General features: G+C 46.0%; 1 protein-coding gene across 2 annotated transcripts in view; it reads right to left on the bottom strand.

The window, feature by feature from the left end:
- Window positions 1-7423: 7423 nt before the first annotated feature.
- Window positions 7424-20938, bottom strand: part of LOC121579937 (rho GTPase-activating protein 20) — a 51859-nt gene continuing 38344 nt past the window's right edge. For both annotated transcript variants that reach the window (XM_041894943.2, XM_041894944.2), the window contains 6 exons: window positions 15395-15567; window positions 15133-15294; window positions 14833-14942; window positions 13726-13915; window positions 9192-9306; window positions 7424-9090 (listed from right to left, as the gene is read on the bottom strand). In XM_041894943.2, coding sequence (XP_041750877.2) covers window positions 7457-9090; window positions 9192-9306; window positions 13726-13915; window positions 14833-14942; window positions 15133-15294; window positions 15395-15567 — 2384 coding nt within the window. In that variant the 3' untranslated portion in view covers window positions 7424-7456. The remainder of the gene's footprint in view (window positions 9091-9191; window positions 9307-13725; window positions 13916-14832; window positions 14943-15132; window positions 15295-15394; window positions 15568-20938) is intronic.

Here is a 20938-nt window from a genome sequence, read left to right as displayed (position 1 = left end):
TCTTTTTTATGCATATCAAGTGTCATGCTTCAGTAATAGTTGACTACACACCAAACCACATCCCTGAGTCATTATTTGATATTACTAAGGGAATGTAACCAGTGGGATAATGTTGGAGAGCCCATACTCATGTTTCTCAACAGACATAAACGGGGAGATCGTGGCATTTAAATTCTGACACACTTAGATATTGCAGATAATACAGTCCCAAAATGTTGTTATATCTACCAGAACATATGTAAAATGGGGCTGTGAAAGCAACTTTGTATTAAAATGTTTCTTGTACTGGTTGACCTGAAAAAGAAAAGGTGTAACACTTCCATATGTGAGGCTCATAAGGGGACTGTAAAGGTAAATAAATGAAAGTAGTGGAAAAAACAGATTTTAGCCTTGGACCAATGGGTTATGTGTGAGTGAGTGAATGAGTGAGTGAGTGAGTGAATCAGTCAGTCAGTCAGTCTGAGTGAGTGAATCAGTGAGTCTGTCTGTCTGTCTGTCTGATATGAGTCTGGTTCCATCTCCACTCTGTAAGGCAAAGTAGCCTGGTCAATCCAGGGATAAGGAGGAGTGAAACTCCTGTTGATTATTTTTCATTAGAATTTGGCTTATCACGACTGCAAGGTTTGTCTTCAAATTGAGGAGTGTTGTTGTTTTTTCTCTCTGTAGACACTGGATGTTTGCAAGGTCAGAATGGAAGTGCAATAGTAACACCCCCCCTTTTGTGGCAATGGATGCAAATACAAAGTGTTCCTCAAGTGTGTGACACTGAATATGCATGCCGTTAAAATAAGAGAGTGATTTTAGGTTGTTATTACAATATTGGTTTAAGTTATTACACTATTGATGTTAATTTTTTTACCCACTTTATAATATAATAATCAATGATTATTATGACATTATGCGCAAAAACATTATGTTATGCATTCTGCATATTTATTAGATTATTAGTAATTTATTACATTATCAGCATTATAAATGCAAAAAGTATTACATTATTAACAGCTATTACATTATTGGCAGTTATTTCATTATCAGTTGCTACAGGGTGAAAAAGGCAATTATTTCCCCCCCTGATTGTTACACAGTGACATGAAGGTTCACGCCACACTGGATTCTTGTTAACAGTTACTGTTCTTAGTGTTCTAGGATAAAACATGCATTAAAACAGACAATGATTACAGTGGTACAGTATACATATGTTATAAATAAAGGTTAAAATCCAGGCATGTCACATGATTGCGCAAAACACAGGGTCCTAGTTATGTGTTTAAGACTGTTATATCAATGCATCTAAAAAAATATATATATACAGTGTACATAAGGGGCTCCATTTTGCACATGCAAAATAGCACTGAACTTTGCAAAACCAACATCAACAAAAAATGTAAACTCACAATACTATGCAATGCGATTTATGTTGTAATTTTTCTTTAACGATAAAAGTGAGAATCAGGAAAATGTGCACACCATGCAATCGCTTAACAGTATTTGGAACTCAGTTTGGATAATATTCCATCTCATGTATTTACATTTAACGGTTATTTTGTGTGTTTTTTTGCATGCACAAAACAGAGTCCAGGTTAACTGAACTATATGTGCATAAGCGTTTGCTCATATACAAATTGTGCATCTTATACCTAATTTGCCTCACATATTGCAGTTTTTACTTTTTCACTGACAGATTATCCCCATGATCTTTTTGAACATGTCACAGTCCCTCCAGTAAACACACACATTACATTGAAGTCAAGATGTCTGGTCCTTATTCATAGCCTCAGTCATTTGCTATACAGAAGCATTAAGCATCCCCATTCAGTTGGAGGAGTTGCTCTATCTGAGTGGTTTGCATAATTACCACTCATTTCCTCTAAGTAACAACTACAGGACATTGCAGAGACTGTTGAAATTGCTCATCAAGCCGACTTCAACTGTCTGTCTGTCCGTATGCCTTTCCGGAAGTTTACATACACCTTAGCCAAATACATTTAAACTCAGTTTTTCACAATTCCTGACATTTAATCCTACTAAAAATTCCCTGTCTTGGGTCAGTTAGGATCACCACTTTATTTTAAGAATGTGAAATGTCAGAATAATAGTAGAGAGAATGATTTATTTCAGCTTTTATTTATTTCATCACATTCCCAGTGGGTCAGAAGTTTACATACACTCAATTAGTATTTGGTAGCATTGTCTTTAAATTGTTTAACTTGGGTTAAACGTTTCGGGCAGCCTTCCACAAGCTTCCCACAATAAGTTGGGTGAATTTTGACCCATTCCTCCTGACAGAGCTGGTGTAACTGAGTCAGGTTTGTAGGCCTCCTTGTTCGCACAGGTTCTGCCCACACATGTTCTATAGGATTGAGGTCAGGGCTTTGTGATGGCCACTCCAATACCTTGACTTGGTTGTCCTTAAGCCATTTTGCCACAACTTTGGAAGTATGCTTGGGGTCATTGTCCATTTGGAAGACCCATTTGCAACCAAGCTTTAACTTCCTGACTGATGTCTTTGTCACGATTCAGACAGACGACCAGAGGACCACAATTGCGTCACACCAGAAAGTTTATTAAACTTAAGGGAAAAGGGAAGTAGGGAGTGAATGAAGGCTCCAGGGGTAACAGGGATCCCGTCCAATGCGCTGGGTCTGTGCCCCCCCCCAGTGGCAGCGATGCGTCCTATGAAGCCGGTGGTGGGTGGTCCAGAAGTCCTGGGGGGGGGGAGACACAGACACAACAGGGCGGAATGAAACCAGGCAGCAGTACAGTTCAAGGGAATCCAAAATACGTAGTAGCAAGGCAGAAGGCTGGTCAGAGTTACCGGGATTGAAGAGTAGTCAGGAGTCGTAATGGCAGAAGCAGGTCTGGATCTCCTAAGGCAGAAGAGTATCCAATAAACAGGCAGGTCCGGGGTCACAAAACCAGGGTGAGCCAGAAGCGCGAGCAAACAGGTTCCGGGTGTGAGCTTTGCAGACGATCTGACACCGGAGAGCTGAAAGACAGGGCCTTAAATACTGGGAGAGGTTAGTGGGTAATGCAGCGCAGCTGGCAGAGTAATTAGAGCCGAGCAGAGCAGGGACAGGTGGAGCTAGTTAGGCTGAGTAGAGAGAGAGAGGTGAGCAGAGTGGAAGATAGTGGAAACCAATAAAGGTGGTAACCCGGTGGAGTGAGAGGGCTCATGACAGAACCCCCCCCCCAAGGGACGGCCCCAGAAGTCCCAAGAGCAACACCACGCCGGGCGGGAGGAGGGGAGCCGGAGGAGGGCTAGAACTCCTCCGAACGGTCCGAGTGAACGTCCTCATCCTCGGAGGAAGCCGGAGGGCCGTGGTCGGGAGATGGGACAGGTCCCGAGACAGGATCAGGCACAGGACAGGAAGCCGAGCGGGCCGGACGGTTAGGGACCCCTCTGGGGCGGCCCCCTACGGATTGCAGGTTGATCAGGATGCCGTTGGTGGAAAGCGGTGATGAGAGTCCTATCCACAATCCGACTAGCTGGCACCCAGGTCCTTTCCTCAGGTCCATAGCCCTCCCAGTCAATGAGGTACTGGAGACCCCTACCCCTCCGTCTGGACCGAAGCAGGCGGCGGACGGTGTAAACCAGACCACCATCGACGAGCCGTGGAGGAGGAGGACAAGGCGCAGCAGGGACCAGCGGACTCCTGGGCACAGGCAGGGGCTGCAGCAATCCGGCTGGGGGCTGGCAGAACGACTTGTGTTGGTTGCAGATGGGGCAGGCTTGGACGAATTCCCGTACATCCTTCCTCAGAGAGGGCCACCAGAACCTCTGGGCGAGCAGGTTGTAAGTGCGGGTGGAGCCAGGGTGACAAGCTAGGCGGGAGTCATGTCCCCACTGAACGACCTGGGACCTCAGGTCTTCGGGGACAAAAAGGCGGTCAGCTGGGCAAGTGCTGGGACCTGGCTGGTTACGGAGAGCCTCCAGCACCTGTTCCTCAACAGCCCAGGTCAGAGCTGCAACGATGCAGGGACTTGGCAGAATCGACACAGGGTCCTTGGAGGGGTCAGGAGCGGAGTTAGTAGGTACTGGCCGAGGGGGTAGTGCGGCGGCAAGCAGGCAGGTTCGGTGGCAGTCCTCTCCCCACTCCCTGATCACCCCGGTCACCCAGTCGAGCTGAGGGTTGTGCCGGGCGGAGCCATGGGTAACCCAGGATGAGGGGTTGGCCTGGAGAGGGGAGCAGGTGAAACTGGATAGTTTCTTGATGGTTTCCGGACAGACCCATCGAGACCGGGGCCGTGACATGAGTGACCGATCCGAGTAAGTGTCCGTCCAGTGCCCGGGCAGGAATAGGAGGTGTCAAACGGAGGTTCTCCAGTCCCAGTTGGCGTGCCAGCTTGATGTCCATTATGTTGGCTTCGGCGCCAGAATCCACCAGGGCAGCCAGGGTGTGAGTTGAGTCAGGGAGGCGGAGGTGAACTTGCAGCAGGGGTTTGCGGTCGGAGGACTGGATGGTCATTGAACTCAACCGGACTCCCCCTATGCCCGGTGAGCTTCGGCCCTTTAAAGGGCAGGTTACCACACGATGTCCATCACCTCCACAATAGAGGCAGAGGTTTGAGGTGAAGCGTCGCTGGCGCTCTGCAGGAGTGAGAGAGGCTCGCCCAATCTCCATAGGCTCAGACTGATCAAGCTGACCTGGGTGAGTGGCAGTAGATGACAGGAGCCCAGTCGGATCTCTCCGAATGCCGGTAGTAGGTGGACCTTGGCGCCCCCTCCCACGACGACGGGTCTGTATCCTACTGTCGATCCTGACAGTCAGTGCGATGGCTTCATCAAGAGTGGAAGGCAGTTCATGGGAGACCAACTCGTCCTTGATATAGTCAGCCAAACTATGGAAGAACGCGTCCACCAACGATGGTGTGTTCCAAGAACTTCGTCTAGCCAGGGTTCGGAAGTCGATGGAATGGTCTGCGACTGTACGTCTGCCTTGTCGAATACTGAACAGTTCACGAGACGCCTCTGCGGTTGGGGAATCCAGGTCAAACACCTTCAGCATCTCCTCAGCAAACAGGTCGAAGGTTGCACATGCGGGGGTTTGACGTTCGAACTCTGCTGTTCCCCAGAGTCGAGCTCGGCCCGTCAGGTGAGTGATGGCATACCCAACTTTAGCCCCCTCCGTGGCGAAGGTCCTTGGCTGCAAGGAGAACTGAAGTCGGCAGCTAGTCAGGAATGGCCGGACCTGGGTTGAATCGCCGTTGAACCGCTCGGGGTTTCCAATCTTGGGTTCCGAGCAGCGGCTGCAATGACCGGGGCAGGTAACTCGGGGGCAGGGCTGGTGGGCAGACTGGCTGGGGTCAGGTTGGTGAGGAGTTGAATGATCATGGCGAGTTGTTGTTGCTGCTGCTGGGACTGCTGCTGGTGCTGCTGGAACTGCTGATGCTGTTGGTGGCCGACCTGAAGCAGAGAGGAGATGACGCCGCTCATGCGGCCTAGCTCTCTCTCAGTGTGTTCCAGGCGTAGCATGGCGGTGGGTTGCTCAGGCTCTTCGGTTTCCATGTCGGGGGAAGTGTGCGCTGAGTCCATGATGGTCAGATCGTACTGTCACGATTCAGACAGACGACCAGAGGACCACAATTGCGTCACACCAGAAAGTTTATTAAACTTAAGGGAAAAGGGAAGTAGGGAGTGAATGAAGGCTCCAGGGGTAACAGGGATCCCGTCCAATGCGCTGGGTCTGTGCCCCCCCAGTGGCAGCGATGCGTCCTATGAAGCCGGTGGTGGGTGGTCCAGAAGTCCTGGGGGGAGACACAGACACAACAGGGCGGAATGAAACCAGGCAGCAGTACAGTTCAAGGGAATCCAAAATACGTAGTAGCAAGGCAGAAGGCTGGTCAGAGTTACCGGGATTGAAGAGTAGTCAGGAGTCGTAATGGCAGAAGCAGGTCTGGATCTCCTAAGGCAGAAGAGTATCCAATAAACAGGCAGGTCCGGGGTCACAAAACCAGGGTGAGCCAGAAGCGCGAGCAAACAGGTTCCGGGTGTGAGCTTTGCAGACGATCTGACACCGGAGAGCTGAAAGACAGGGCCTTAAATACTGGGAGAGGTTAGTGGGTAATGCAGCGCAGCTGGCAGAGTAATTAGAGCCGAGCAGAGCAGGGACAGGTGGAGCTAGTTAGGCTGAGTAGAGAGAGAGAGGTGAGCAGAGTGGAAGATAGTGGAAACCAATAAAGGTGGTAACCCGGTGGAGTGAGAGGGCTCATGACAGTCTTGAGATGTTGCTTCAATATATCCACATCATTTTCCTTCCTCATGATGCCATCTATTTTGTGAAGTGCACCAGTCCCTCCTGCAGCAAAGCACCCACACAGCATGATGCTGCCACCCCCGTGCTTCACGGTTGGGATGGTGTTCTTTGGCTTGCAAGCATCCTCCTTTTTCCTCCAAACATAACGATGGTCATTATGGCCAAACAGTTTTATTTTTGTTTCATCAGACCAGAGAACATTTCTCAAAAAAGTAAGATCTTTGTCCCCATGTGCAGTTGCAAACTGTAGTCTGGCTTTTTTATGGCGGTTTTGGAGCAGTGACTTCTTCCTTGCTGAGCGGCCTTTTAGGTTATGTCGATATAGGACTTGTTTTACTGTGGATATAGTTACTTTTGTACGTGTTTTCTCCAACATCTTCACAAGGTCCGTTGCTGTTGTTCTGGGATTGATTTGCACTTTTCGCACCAAAGTACATTCATCTCTAGTAGACAGAACGCGTCTCCTTCCTGAGCGGTATGATGGCTGCGTGGTCCCATGGTGTTTATACTTGCGTACTATTGTTTGTACAGATGAACGTGGTACCTTCAGGCGTTTGGAAATTGCTCCCAAGGATGAACCAGACTTGTGGAGGTCTACAATTTTTTTACTGAGGTCTTGGCTGATTTATTTTGATTTCCCCATGATGTCAAGCAAAGAGGTAATGAGTTTGAAGGTAGGCCTTGAAATACATCCACAGGTACACCTCCAATTGACTCAAATGATGCCAATTAGCCTATCAGAAGCTTCTAAAGCCATGACATCATTTTCTGGAATTTTCCAAGCTGTTTAAAGGCACAGTCAACTTAGTGTATGTAAACTTCCGACCCACTGGAATTGTGATACAGTGAATTATAAGTGAAATAATCTGTCTGCAAACAATTGTTGGAAAAATGACTTGTGTCATGCACAAAGTAGATGTCCTAACCGACTTGCCAAAAGTATAGTTTGTTAACAAGAAATGTGTGGAGTGGTTGAAAAACTAGTTTTAATGACTCCAACCTAAGTGTATGTAAACTTCCGACTTCAACTGTATTTACACACAAAGAGGGGGGTAAAGTAACCCATGATTATCTACATTCTGATAACCCATTCTATAACACCAAATGATGAGCATTTGTACAATCAGACAACTGATTCCTCACCATGTGATAGCTTTGTGATATTTTCTGTTGGTCCAGCCATTTTAATTTGCTACTGGAGTTTACTTACAACTTTTTTTTTCGATCGCTTTTGCATCCGAGTTGCCATTCTTGCTGTCACTTGAGCTGAAGTATTCTCTCACAGTGTTTCTGACAGTTGCTGGCAGTTTTATTCTTATAGTGTGGCTGATTGTGGTTGCAGTATTGTGGCTGATTGTGCTTGCAGTTTTGGCATTGGTTTTAGATGATGTCTGGGAGAGAGGGGTGCACCCACCACCCAACTGTTCAGGGACCACCTCGCCATGGTCAATATCTGTTTTGGCCTTTGCTCCTTTCTCCTTGTTGTTGGCAGATTGTCTGATTGACACAGACTGAAGGACCAGTGGACTGTTTTGACCATAGAACACTGTCTGGGGTATGTGGACCTGCACACTTTGGGCCAGCAGTTCCGCATTTTCCTGATGTTCTCTCCCTGTGTCAGACACCAGAGAGACTCCACATTCTTCCACAGGTTGATCAGACTGTTTCTTCACCAGCATTCTATTAGAGGAGGTGTAAAATGTAATTTTTGTCCTCTTCATCTCTTCTTTGTTGACAGCCTGGTTGTTTGTTTTTCTCAGCTGTATGTGTGTAATGGATATTTCTTTGGTCTGCCCTTTTGACTCTGACGTCTCGAACACTTTATCCTTCTGGCTCTGGTGCACCTGCTCCCCACTCCAATCAGAGATAATCTTCGCACTGTCATCTGGTTGAGAGACAGGGCTTTGACTATTCTCACCTTTTAAACTACAGAGGCTTTGCGTACGTAACTGGTGGTCTTCTCTATTCTGAATGCTAATAGAACGGTAATGCTCCTTGTCTTCCTCTCTCTCATCATACTCATTATACCAGTCCAAAACCTCGGGTGCCTGAGCCACTGCTGCTGGGAATGTCATGCTCCAGTCTTTTGGGAATTTCTTCGGGGTGTCTGGGGTGAGAGGGCGTAACCGTGCCGACGAGCCGAACAGGAAGGGTAGGGAGTTGGGCTCATTGAGAGAGGACACAGAGTCAGAGCAGAAGGAGAAGGCGCTGTCTATGGAACTCAGAGAGGAGGCAGACGGGGAGGTGGCTGTGGAGGACAGGCTGGAGAAACTGGACCTGTTGGACATGGCCAGCCTCTGGGCAGGGTGCCAGAACCTAGAGGCTACCTGAGGGGACCTCCAGAAGGCATACCTAGATCTGCTGCCACCTACTCTGGGGCTGTTGTCCCCCTTTAGTAGCCCCTTAGCGTGGGGTTTGTGTGTGTGTTGGGACTGGTCTGCACAGCCACACATCACTGCCGCATCGCAGCTGGACTGGCGGGCAACAGGAGTGTGGAGCTGGCTTTGGGGCCCTGACTGGGGAGAAGCCAGACACACACTGGGTTCTGAGGAGCAGCGGGCTGAGCGAAGACTCTGGGTCACCATCAGGGAGCAGATAGACCCACTGGAGAGGGAAGACATTAAGTCTAGATTCCCACAGCTATAAGCACTGTCCTCTGTCACATGTTGCTTTTTCAAGGAGTCAACCTCATTCAGAAGGCCCAAAATCTCTTTCTCCTCTTTCAAGACCAGTTTCCCTAGAGGCAGGAAGAAAGGTTCCCTATTAGGAGAGTGAAGTCCTCCTTGCTTCTCCCAGTCCCAATCATCAGACAAGTAGAGCTGCTGGTAAGACTCCACTGAAAGAAAAAACATGAAAAGATCAAAGTGAGACCACAGGGTTTCCATGAAAATGCCAAAATTTTTTGAAACCATTTATGTTATCTAACAAAGATCTCACCCATGACATCCTCTACAGTTCCTTGTTCACTATTTGGCTCAGTAAAAATGCACTCAACATCTTTACCAAAAATGGCTGGGGTGTTTTCAATGAGGAGTTGGATGAGAGCTGCAACCTGCATTGGAGACATGAAAAACACATTGAGGCAGAAACCCTTAACAAATAGGAGATACAGGAGATGAACATACACTATCTGCTCATGGATGCTAATTATATTTTCTTGCTAACTACAACACCAGATTCATTACTGTCCAATGAAAAGTACTTTCAATTCAGTGTATTATTCCAACTTACACAGAAACATACAACTTACACAGTGAGCTCCTAATGTATTGGGACAGTGAATATTTGTTGTTGTTTTGGCTCTGTATTCCAGCACTTCAGATTTGAAATGATTCAATGACTATGAGGTTAAAATGCAGACTGTCCGTTTAGAAATTAGAGCACTTTTTGTAGATAGTCCCCCCATTTTAGGGGACCAAAAGTATTGGGACAAATCCACATATGTGCATTATTAAAGTAGTAAAAAGTTACGTATTTGGTCCCATATTCATAGCACGCAATGACACATCAACTTGTGACTGTACCAACTTGTTGGATGCATTTGCTGTTTGTTTTGGTTGTGTTTCAGATTATTTTGTGCCCAATAGAAAGGAATGGTAAATAATGTATTGTGTCATTTTGGAGTCACTTTTATTGTAAATAAGAATAGAACACTTCTACATTAATGTGGATGCTACCACGATTACGGATAATCCTGAATTAATCGTGAATAATGATGAGTGACAAAAGTTACAGAGGCATAAATATCACCCCCCCCAAACAAAATGCTAACCTCCAATGTTATTGTAATGGTGAGAGGTTAGCGTGTCTGGGGGTATGATATTTGTTGGTCTGTAACTTTCTCACTCATTCATCATTGTTCACGATTCATTCAGATTAATGTAGAAGTGTTGAGAAACATATTATATTCTTATTTACAAAAACAAGTGACTCCAAAATGACACAATACATTATTTACCATTCATTTCTATTGGGCACAAAATAATCTGAAACACAACCAAAACAAACAGCAAATGCATCCAACACGTTTGTACAGTCACAAGATTAATGCTAATGCAGTCATTGCGTACTAGGAATATGGGACCAAATACTTTTTACTGCTTTAATACACATAAATATAAGTGAACTTGTCCCAATACTTTTGGTCCCCTAAAATGGGGAGACTATGTACAAAAAGTGCTGTAATTTCTAAACGGTTCACCCTATATGGATGAAATTTCAAGCTGACAGTCTGCACTTTAACCTCATAGTCCTCAGATCCAAAGTGCTGGAATACAGAGCCAAAACAACAACAAACATTGTCACTGTCCCAATACTTTTGGAGCTCACTGTAGCTTATAACTTACACTTTTGATGTTTTAAGAACTCTTGAGAACTGTTTTTATCTTTGTGATGTTTCACAGCAACACAAACATCAAACAGTAGATCAATGTTCTGATGTTTAATTGGCATAATTGGCATAAGAATCGCATTGGCCAAATTGTGTCGCAGACAACAATGTACCAGCTAGACTTTTTTTGATCCTCTGCAAATTAAACTTAATTCATTTCTTAACCTTGACATCATGTTGCCTTTTAAAATGATTATTTTAGCAGTAAGCTACTGAAGAGATAGAAAATGAAGCCTATTCCAAAAGCTGTACCAAATATGAACCCACTGGACACACACTGGTTGAATCAATGTTGTTTTCATGTCATTTCAATGAAATTACATTGAACCAACATGGAATAAATGTTGAATTGATGTCTGTGCCCAGTTGGAACTGAAAACTTCAGCATATACAGTGGGGGAAAAAAGTATTTAGTCAGCCACCAATTGTGCAAGTTCTCCCACTTAAAAAGATGAGAGAGGCCTGTAATTTTCATCATAGGTACACGTCAACTATGACAGACAAATTGAGATTTTTTTTCTCCAGAAAATCACAATTTTTTATGAATTTATTTGCAAATTATGGTGGAAAATAAGTATTTGGTCACCTACAAACAAGCAAGATTTCTGGTTAAGCCAGTACATGTCCAGGCCCGTCTGAAGTTTGCTAGAGTGCATTTGGATGATCCAGAAGAGGATTGGGAGAATGTCATATGGTCAGATGAAACCAAAATATAACTTTTTGGTAAAAACTCAACTCGTCGTGTTTGGAGGACAAAGAATGCTGAGTTGCATCCAAAGAAGACCATACCTTATGTGAAGCATAGGGGTGGAAACATCATGCTTTGGGGCTGTTTTTCTGCAAAGGGACCAGGACGACTGATCCGTGTAAAGGAAAGAATGAATGGGGCCATGTATCGTGAGATTTTGAGTGAAAACCTCCTTCCATCAGCAAGGGCATTGAAGATGAAACGTGGCTGGGTCTTTCAGCATGACAATGATCCCAAACACACCGCCCGGGCAACGAAGGAGTGGCTTCATAAGAAGCATTTCAAGGTCCTGGAGTGGCCTAGCCAGTCTCCCGATCTCAACCCCATAGAAAATCTTTGGAGGGAGTTGAAAGTCCGTGTTGCCCAGCGACAGCCCCAAAACATCACTGCTCTAGAGGAGATCTGCATGGAGGAATGGGCCAAAATACCAGCAACAGTGTGTGAAAACCTTGTGAAGACTTACAGAAAACGTTTGACCTGTGTCATTGCCAACAAAGGGTATATAACAAAGTATTGAGAAACTTTTGTTATTGACCAAATACTTATTTTCCACCATAATTTGCAAATAAATTCATTAAAAATCCTACAATGTGATTTTCAGGATTTTTTTCCCTCATTTTGTCTGTCATAGTTGACGTGTACCTATGATGAAAATTACAGGCCTCTCTCATCTTTTTAAGTGGGAGAACTTGCACAATTGGTGGCTGACTAAATCGTTTTTCCCCCCACTGTATACACTACCGTTCAAAAGTTTGGGGTCACTTAGAAATGTCATTGTTTTCGAAAAGAAAATCACTTTTTTTGTCCATTAAAAAAACATCAAATTGATCAGAAATACAGTGTAGACATTGTTAATGTTGTAATTGGCAATTGTAGCTGGAAACGGCTGATTTTTTATGGAATATCTACATAGGCGTAAAGAGGCCCTATATCAGCAACCATCAGTCCTGTGTTCCAATGGCACGTTGTGTTTGCTAATCCAAGTTTATCATTTTAAAAGGCTAATTGATCATTAGAAAACCCTTTTGCAATTATGTTAGCACAGCTGAAAACTGTTGTGCTGATTAAAGAAGCAATAAAACTGGCCTTCTTGAGACTAGTTGAGTATCTGGAGCATCAGCAATTGTGGGTTCGATTACAGGCTCAAAATGGCCAGAAACAAATAACTTTCTTCTGAAACTCGTCAGTCTATTCTTGTTCTGAGAAATGAAGGCTATTCTATGCGAGACATTGCCAAGAAACTGAAGATCTCGTACAACGCTGTGTACTACTCCCTTCACAGAACAGCGCAAACGGCTCTAACCAGAATAGAAAGAGGAGTGGGAGGCTCCGGTGCACAACTGAGCAAGCGGACAGTGTCTAGTTTGAGAAACAGACGCCTCACAGGTCCTCAACTGGCAGCTTCATTAAATAGTACCCGCAAAACACCAGTCTCAATGTCAACAGTGAAGAGGCGACTCCGGGATGCTGACCTTCTAGGCAGAGTTGCAAAGAAAAAGCCATATCTCAGACTGCCCATCTTAATCTTTTCTTTTTATTGGCCAGTCTGAGATATGGCTTTTTCTTTGCAACTCTGCCTAGAAGGTCAGCATCCCGGAGTCGCCTCTTCACTGTTGACGTTGAGACTTGTGTTTTGCGGCCACATAATTGCAAAAGGGTTTTCTAATGATCAATTAGCCTTTTAAAATGATAAACTTGGATAGGCAAACACAACGTGCCATTGGAACACAGGACTGATGGTTGCTGATAATGGGCCTCTGTACGCCTATGTAGATATTCCATAAAAAATCAGCCGTTTCCAGCTACAATAGCCATTTACAACATTAACAATGTCTACACTGTATTTCTGATCAATTTGATGTTATTTTAATGGACTAAATAATTGCTTTTCTTTCGAAAACAAGGACATTTCTAAGTGACCCCAAACCTTTGAACGGTAGTGTACATTGAATTGTATATTCTGCATAATCATTTAATTTTGTATTAATACATAAACTCAGCAATTCACTATGGATGTATTCTTGCATTTGTGTGTTTCATTGAAGCCTTAATAGAATATTATATCTTTGACTATATTTATCAAAAATAATAATAGATAACATGCTCACTCTCATATTATTTTTCAGAAGTTGTCGGGTGCTGGATTCTCATAGTCCATAGCGACAAAGATGGTCAGCGCATATTAAATAATCTTCAATAATTCATTTATTTCTCTGTGTAAGAAATACAGAGAAATAAATTAATACATTAATTATTGAAGATTATTTATGGTACTTATAAAATATCCATAGGGTACTATTGTTGTTGGGCAGGAGATCCCTAAGTATATCTACCTTTTTAGTGGACTGACTCTCCTCCTCTGGCCCAGTGGGCACAGGCAGCCACAGCATGTTAGGAGCGATACAGAGGGCCAAGTTTAAAGCGTTCATCTGGTTCTCCTGCGAGTGCTCCTGGATGTGGTAGAGAAGGGCGAACAGGTAGCGGAGCAAGGTAACATTATCCTCTGGAAGCTGGCTCAATAGCCTGAAGGGGACAGAAAATGGAAAACCATTAATACCCCAATGGCTAATTGAGGCTAGTAATGTAGAGAGGAATATGTGAGTGGCTGATGCACATAATGATTCAAACCTTGAAACATGTGACTGGCAAAAAGTGAAATAAAAGGACATATCAAAGAACCCTCTTTAATAGAAGTTAAATGCCCTCAATAGAATTGAAGAGCAGTGGTTTGCAATTAAGCTAAATTCATTCAATCGTTTTGTGCATCTAGAATAACACACAGAACTGTATTGCTTGTTTTTGAATTCCAATAGCCTTCTCAGCACTTCATGTCCTGTTTTAAAGTCATTCAATATCTCTCTTTTTTATCTCAATATTGTTGAAAAACACACATTAGGCACATTAGAGCACATTCAACAACATGAAGAGAGAGATGTATTGATGTGTGCTTCCCCAAGTAAAGTGACTGGATGTACTGCGCAGAAGTGGAATTTACTAAAGATAGAGACAGACTAAAGAATGTTATATGAACAGGACAGAACACATAACCGGATGTTATTCTGTTATACAATTTTCATTATTGTTCTGTTTCTGCTCACACGTATGGCTCAGCATTACCTAAATGTTTCCTATCTATTACCCAAATGTTCCATTTCTATTCATCATCTGAAGAGCCGTTGTGAAGAAGCCTTCAACTCCCATAGAATAGGTAGACACCGGACAATCATTCAAGCGGGAAAATCTCATTAAGACATAATTGTAACCAGAGCCGTTATATCAGAGGTGGCTAACCTTCCTGGAGAGCTAGAGGGTGCAGTCTTTTGTTTCATCCCTGCTCTAACTCAATTGTCTCAGTTTATCAAGGACCATATGACAACTCATTTATTTTAGCCACTAATCTATTGTTGGTAAACAAATGAACAGATGTATGTGTCTCTCACCTTTTTATCAACTCAATCTTGTCCTCAATATCATCAGCCGCCATGACCTCCATCCACTTCTCATACAGACCAGTACTGAGCACACTGCCAGGGATGTTGCGCAGAAAGTCCTGTTCATTCAAATATAGAAGTCCTAGCAATCAAAATCTATACAGTACAGTATGAAAATAGTGACTTTTAAACTTTTTGTCCTCCATTTTAACATGTTACTATCACTGCTGGCCATAATATTTCTGTTTAAAATCCAATGCAGGCTAGTAAGTAATCTAAAACACAAGTGAGACTTCAGAAAGCAATTACAGTGATGACTGATGCAGCAACAAACACAGACTCCCCCTCCAGCTGAACACTGTTGCCCGAGTTCAGTCTCTCCTTCAGCTCCCGGCATGTCTTAGCATTGGCCGAGCGCCGGAAGATCCCTGTAGTGGTAGGGCCCTCATGGTACAGCAGATACAGCATGTCCTGTATGGAGAATAGACAATGGACCAGACATGTAGTAGTTTCCCAGCAGTAGAGATTAATACTTTATAATTGTTCATATTTGAGGGGATTCACAACTCACCATGATGGGTCTGGGTAGGTTTCCATGATGACAGATGGAGGACAATGAAAGACCAAAGAGCTTGTGAGGAGTGGTGGGGGATTCAGGATATCTACCTCCTTGGCTGCCATGTCCTCTTCTCAGAGCCCAGTCTATCAGAGACTTCTTTCTCTTGATGTGTTTCTGAGAGTAATCTGTTTGAAATGATGAACAGCAAAAAAAATTGAAACTCTGCATGACAGATATGTGGTTGTCTAGATAATGACAGACATAGAGCCTGTTTGATCCACATTCAATCAAACCTGCTTTCAGCCAAACCCACACCGCAGAAAAAAAGATTAAAACGTCATTTTGAGTAACGAATCAACGCAATTCCCAGAGGGGAACACACACTTTTAAAAATGGTTCTATATAATGCCAAATAAGGGTTATTTGGTGCTACAGTATATACTGTAGAACCTTTTTTTAAAGATTCTGAAAAGAACCATGCTCATAAGGTTCTAAATGTAACCTTTCCTAAGGTTCTAGAGAGAACCATTACCAAAAGTTTCTATACTGAACAAAAATATAAACGTAACATGTAAAGTGTTGGTCCCATGTTTCACGAGCTGAAATAAAACATCCCAGAAATTGTCCATATGCACAAAAAGCTTATTTCTCTCAAATTTGCAACAAATGTGTTTACATCCCTGTTAGTGAGCATTTATTTGCCAAGATAATCCATCCACCTGACAAGTGTGGCATATCAAGAAGCTGATTAAACAGCATGATCATTACACAGGTGTACCTTGTGCTGGGGTCAATAAAAGGCCACTCTAAAATGTGCAGTTTTGTCACACAACACAATGCCACAGATGTCTAAAATATTGAGGGAGTGTGCAGTTGGCATGCTTACTGCAGGAATCTCCACCAGAGCTGTTGCCAGAGAACTGAATGTTAATTTCTCTACCATAAGCTGCCTCCAATGTCGTGTTAGAGAATTTGGCAGTATGTCCAACCGGCCTCACAACCGCAGACCACGTGTAACCACGCCAGCCCAGTACCTCCACATCCGGCTTCTTCACCTGCGGATTGTCTGGGACCAGCCACCCGGACAGCTAATGAAACTGTGGGTGTGCACAACCGAAGAATTTCTGTACAAATTGTCAGAAATCCTGGTTTCAACTGTACAGGGCAGATGGCAGAAAGCGTGTATGGAGTCGTGTGGGCAAGCGGTTTGCTGACGTCAACATTGTGAACAGAGTGCCCTATGGTGGCGGTGGGGTTATGGTATGGTCAGGCATAAGCTACAGACAATGAATACAATAGCATTTTATCGATGGCAATTTGAATGCACAGAGATACCGTGATGAGATCCTGAGGCCCATTGTCGTGCCTTTTCATCCGTCTCCATCACCTCATGTTTCAGAATGTTAATGCACTGCCCCATGTCGCAAGGATCTGTACACAATTTCCCAGTTCTTCCATGGCCTGTATACTCACCAGACATGTCACCCATTGAGCATTTTTGGGATTGCTCTGGATCGACGTGTACGACAGTGTGTTCCAGTTCCCACCAATATCCAGCAACTTCACACAGCCATTGAAGAGGAGTGGGACAACATTGTACAGACCACAATCAACAGCCTGATCAACTCAATCTCAAAGGTTCTACAAAAAACTTTTTGCCATATAATATTGTTTTATGTTAAATTAAAATTCCATAGATCTTATTTTTGCGTTAGTTGACAAGTTGAATCAGGTGTCCTAGCTCTGGAATAGATCAAATACATGGAATGGCTGGCTGTCGCCGAGGAGAGGTTTGAAGAACTGTAATATCCTACAGTTTCTCTGAAAGTTAGCTGAACAAGGACATGGATAATGTACATCTAGCTGGTTTGTCTATGCATCAGCAGGACAGAACAGCAGGGTCGGGTAAGCTCATGGGGGGGTAGAGTGTGTCTCTGTTAACAACAGCTGGTGCGCAATCTCTAATTGTGACGATCCCGGCTGTCTGAGTCGGGTCCTGTCTGGTGACTAGTGTTCCTGCTCGTATTCTCCAGTTTCCCGAGGGTTCGGGAACGCTCCGGGGAGCGCTCTGGTTTTCCGCACCTGCATCCCATCAGCAATCTGCACACCTGGTCCTGATCATCACCCTTCTTAGGCTCTGGGCCAACATCCAGTTCCTGCCGGATCGTTAGCCATGAACAGTATGTTGTCAGCGTATCAGTCTCTGAGCCAGTTGTGTTAGTTTTGTTGTTTTGCACCTTTTTTGACTTGCTGTGTACTGACCTCCGTTTTGTTCTGTCTGCAGTCCCTCACCCGGAACCTTCACCCAACCTCTGCCTGATGGTCGGCGGCTGCCGAGCCAGTACCGGACCAACCACTGCACCCTCAACAACCCATCCACGCCACCCGCTCTGTTCCCTGGATTATTCAGCTTCACTCGGACTCTATTAATAAACACTCACCTTTGTCTCACGTACCGTGTCCTGGTCTGCTTCTGGGTTCCGGCTTAGTTAACCGTGACAGAACGATCCGGCCAGTAATGAACCCAGCGGACCTGGACTCTGTTCGCCATGCTATTACCCAGCAGGAGAAGATGTTGGGCCATCATAGCACGGTACTACAGGAGATCGCGTTGTCAGTTCGGAACCTTTCTACCGGTCTGACGGAGGTCCAGAACCAACGCAAGTGTCCGGTGGAGGATCCACTACCGGTTTCACCCATCTCGCCTGCCGCTTCTGAAGCTGTGTCCATCCGTGAGCCCAAGGTTCCGACGCCGGATAAGTATGAGGGAGAGCTGGGAAGATGCCGTTCCTTCCTTATGCAGTGTGGACTAGTGTTCGATCTACAGCCCTACTCTTATGCCACAGACAAGGCTAGGATAGCCTTTGTGATTGAGTTGCTGCGTGGTCGAGCGCTGGAGTGGGCTTCAGCCGTTTGGGAACGACAGGATCCCTGCATGGCTTCATACCAGGGGTTCACGGCCGAGATGAGGAAGCTCTTCGACCATTCCGTCCGAGGGAGGGACGCAGCTAGGCGCCTGTTTTCGCTTCGCCAAGGAACTCGCAGCGTGGCCGACTTCGTGATCGAGTTCAAGACGTTGGCTGTGGAGAGTGGGTGGAACGAGGAGTCTCTGCAAGCGGCCTTTTACCAGGGTCTGTCGGAGCAGCTCAAGGATGAGTTGATCTCCTATCCGGAGCCTAGTGACCTGGACAGCTTGGTAGCTTTGTCTATTCGGGTGGATAATCGAGTCCGAGAGCGAAGGAGGGAGAAGCAATGGGTTCCGTCCAACCGATCAGCTTCTCAGTTCCCAGTCGGGTCGGGTGGTGGACCAGAACACGTCGATCATTCTCCTCCACAATGGATTAGTGGAGAGGTCCTCTCTCCCGATTCTGAACCCATGCAAGTGGGGCGGCACGGGTTAACCAAGGAGGAGCGTCAACATAGACGTCAGACCAACTGCTGCCTCTACTGTGGTAGCTCGGGACATTACATCTCCACCTGTTCCCGGCGGTCGTCAAACTGCCCGGCTCGCTAAAGTTGGGAGGACTTTTAGCGAGCCAGTTTCAACCTCTCAGTACCTCTGTCAGACCCCGTTTCCCGGCTACCCTTGTGAACAGGAATCAGAGCTTAGCGCTTAACGCTTTTATCGATTCAGGTGCCGATGGAAGCTTTCTTGATGCCGAGTTGGTGGAACAGCTGGGGCTTTCCAAGGAGCAATTGCCGGAAGCCATTGAAGCGACCACTCTGAACGGCAGTAGTCTGGCACGTATCACGATGAGGACTGAACCGGTTAAGATGCGGTTGTCGGGGAATCATTCTGAGATGATTTCATTCTTCATTCTGCCGTCTTCCCATGTTCCTCTGGTCCTTGGATACCCCTGGCTGAAGGAACACAATCCCACGTTCGATTGGGTGACGGGCAAGGTAACGAGTTGGAGCCTTGATTGTCATGCTAACTGTCTCAAGACTGCCTGCCCCCATTCGGTTCCCAGTCAGGTGATTGAGGCTAAACCCCCAGATTTGTCCCTGGTTCCCGAGACATATCACGATTTGGGGGAAGTTTTCAGTAAGCAGAAGGCTCTGTCACTCCCTCCCCACCGACCCTATGATTGTGCCATCAACCTGGTCCCTGGAGCTGTCTACCCCAAGGGAAGGTTATACAGTATCTCCCGACCTGAACGTGAGGCGTTGGAGACCTACATCAAGGAGTCCCTAGCTGCTGGTCTCGTTCGCCCCTCGTCATCACCCCTGGGGGCAGGATTCTTCTTTGTGGGTAAGAAGGATGGCTCTCTTCGACCGTGTATTGATTATCGGGGGTTGAATGACATCACGATCAAGAACAAGTATCCCCTGCCCTTGATGAGTTCTGCCTTCGACTCCTTACAGGGTGCTACGGTGTTCACCAAGCTAGACCTACGCAATGCGTATCACCTGGTCCGGATCAGAGAGGGGGACGAGTGGTTGACGGGTTTCAATACACCGATGGGTCACTTCGAGTATCAGGTGATGCCGTTTGGACTGACCAATGCTCCAGCGGTATTCCAGAGTATGGTGAACGACGTCCTGAGAGATATGATCGGTCTCTTTGTGTTTGTTTACCTGGATGACATTCTGATCTTCTCGAAGGAACCTTCCGACCACGTCCAGCATGTCCGGCAGGTGCTGCAGCGATTGTTGGAGAATCGCCTGTTCGTGAAGGCCGAGAAGTGCGAGTTTCACGCCCACACGACATCCTTTCTCGGGTACATCATCTCCAGGGGAGAGATTAGGATGGACCAGGAGAAGGTTAGAGCGGTTCTGGAATGGGCCCAGCCCGGTACGAGATTGCAGCTCCAGAGATTTTTGGGGTTTGCAATTTCTACCGCAGATTCATCCGGGATTACAGCCGTGTGGCCGCTCCGTTAACTGCCTTGACTTCCAGCATCAGGACCTTCAAGTGGAATCCGGAGGCGGATCGAGCGTTTCTGGATTTGAAGAGGCGATTCACCAACGCACCGATTCTCTCTCAACCGGACACGGCCCGTCAGTTCGTCGTTGAAGTGGACGCGTCTGATGTGGGAGTTGGCGCCATCCTGTCGCAGCGATGCTCCACGGACAGTAAACTCCATCCCTGCGCCTACTACTCTCGTCGCCTTTCGCCTGCGGAGAGGAATTACGATGTGGGTAACCGGGAGCTTCTCGCGGTGAAACTTGCCTTGGAGGAGTGGCGCCACTGGTTGGAGGGGGCGGAGCAACCGTTTATTGTCTGGACGGACCACAAGAATCTTGCTTACGTGCAATCGGCTAAACGTCTCAACTCCCCGTCAGGCCAGGTGGGCGTTGTTTTTCGGACGATTCAAGTTTGCCCTGACGTTCCGACCTGGATCTAAGAACGGCAAGGCGGACGCCTTGTCCCGGATGTTCTCCAAGACGGAGGAGAGTGGGTCCAAGACCGAGACAATCCTCCCCCGGAACTGCGTCGTGGGAGCAGTTATGTGGAAGATTGAGGAGGAGGTGCTGGCGGCCCTTCGGACTCAGCCCGGTCCCGGTAACGGTCCACCCGGTCGGTTGTTTGTGCCTGAGTCGGTTCGTCCTGCT

The sequence above is a fragment of the Coregonus clupeaformis genome, chromosome 13 (genome assembly GCF_020615455.1).
Source record: "Coregonus clupeaformis isolate EN_2021a chromosome 13, ASM2061545v1, whole genome shotgun sequence".
NCBI lineage: Eukaryota > Metazoa > Chordata > Actinopteri > Salmoniformes > Salmonidae > Coregonus > Coregonus clupeaformis.
Note: the sequence above shows the minus strand (reverse complement) of the source record. Positions and strands in the feature narration are given on the sequence as shown.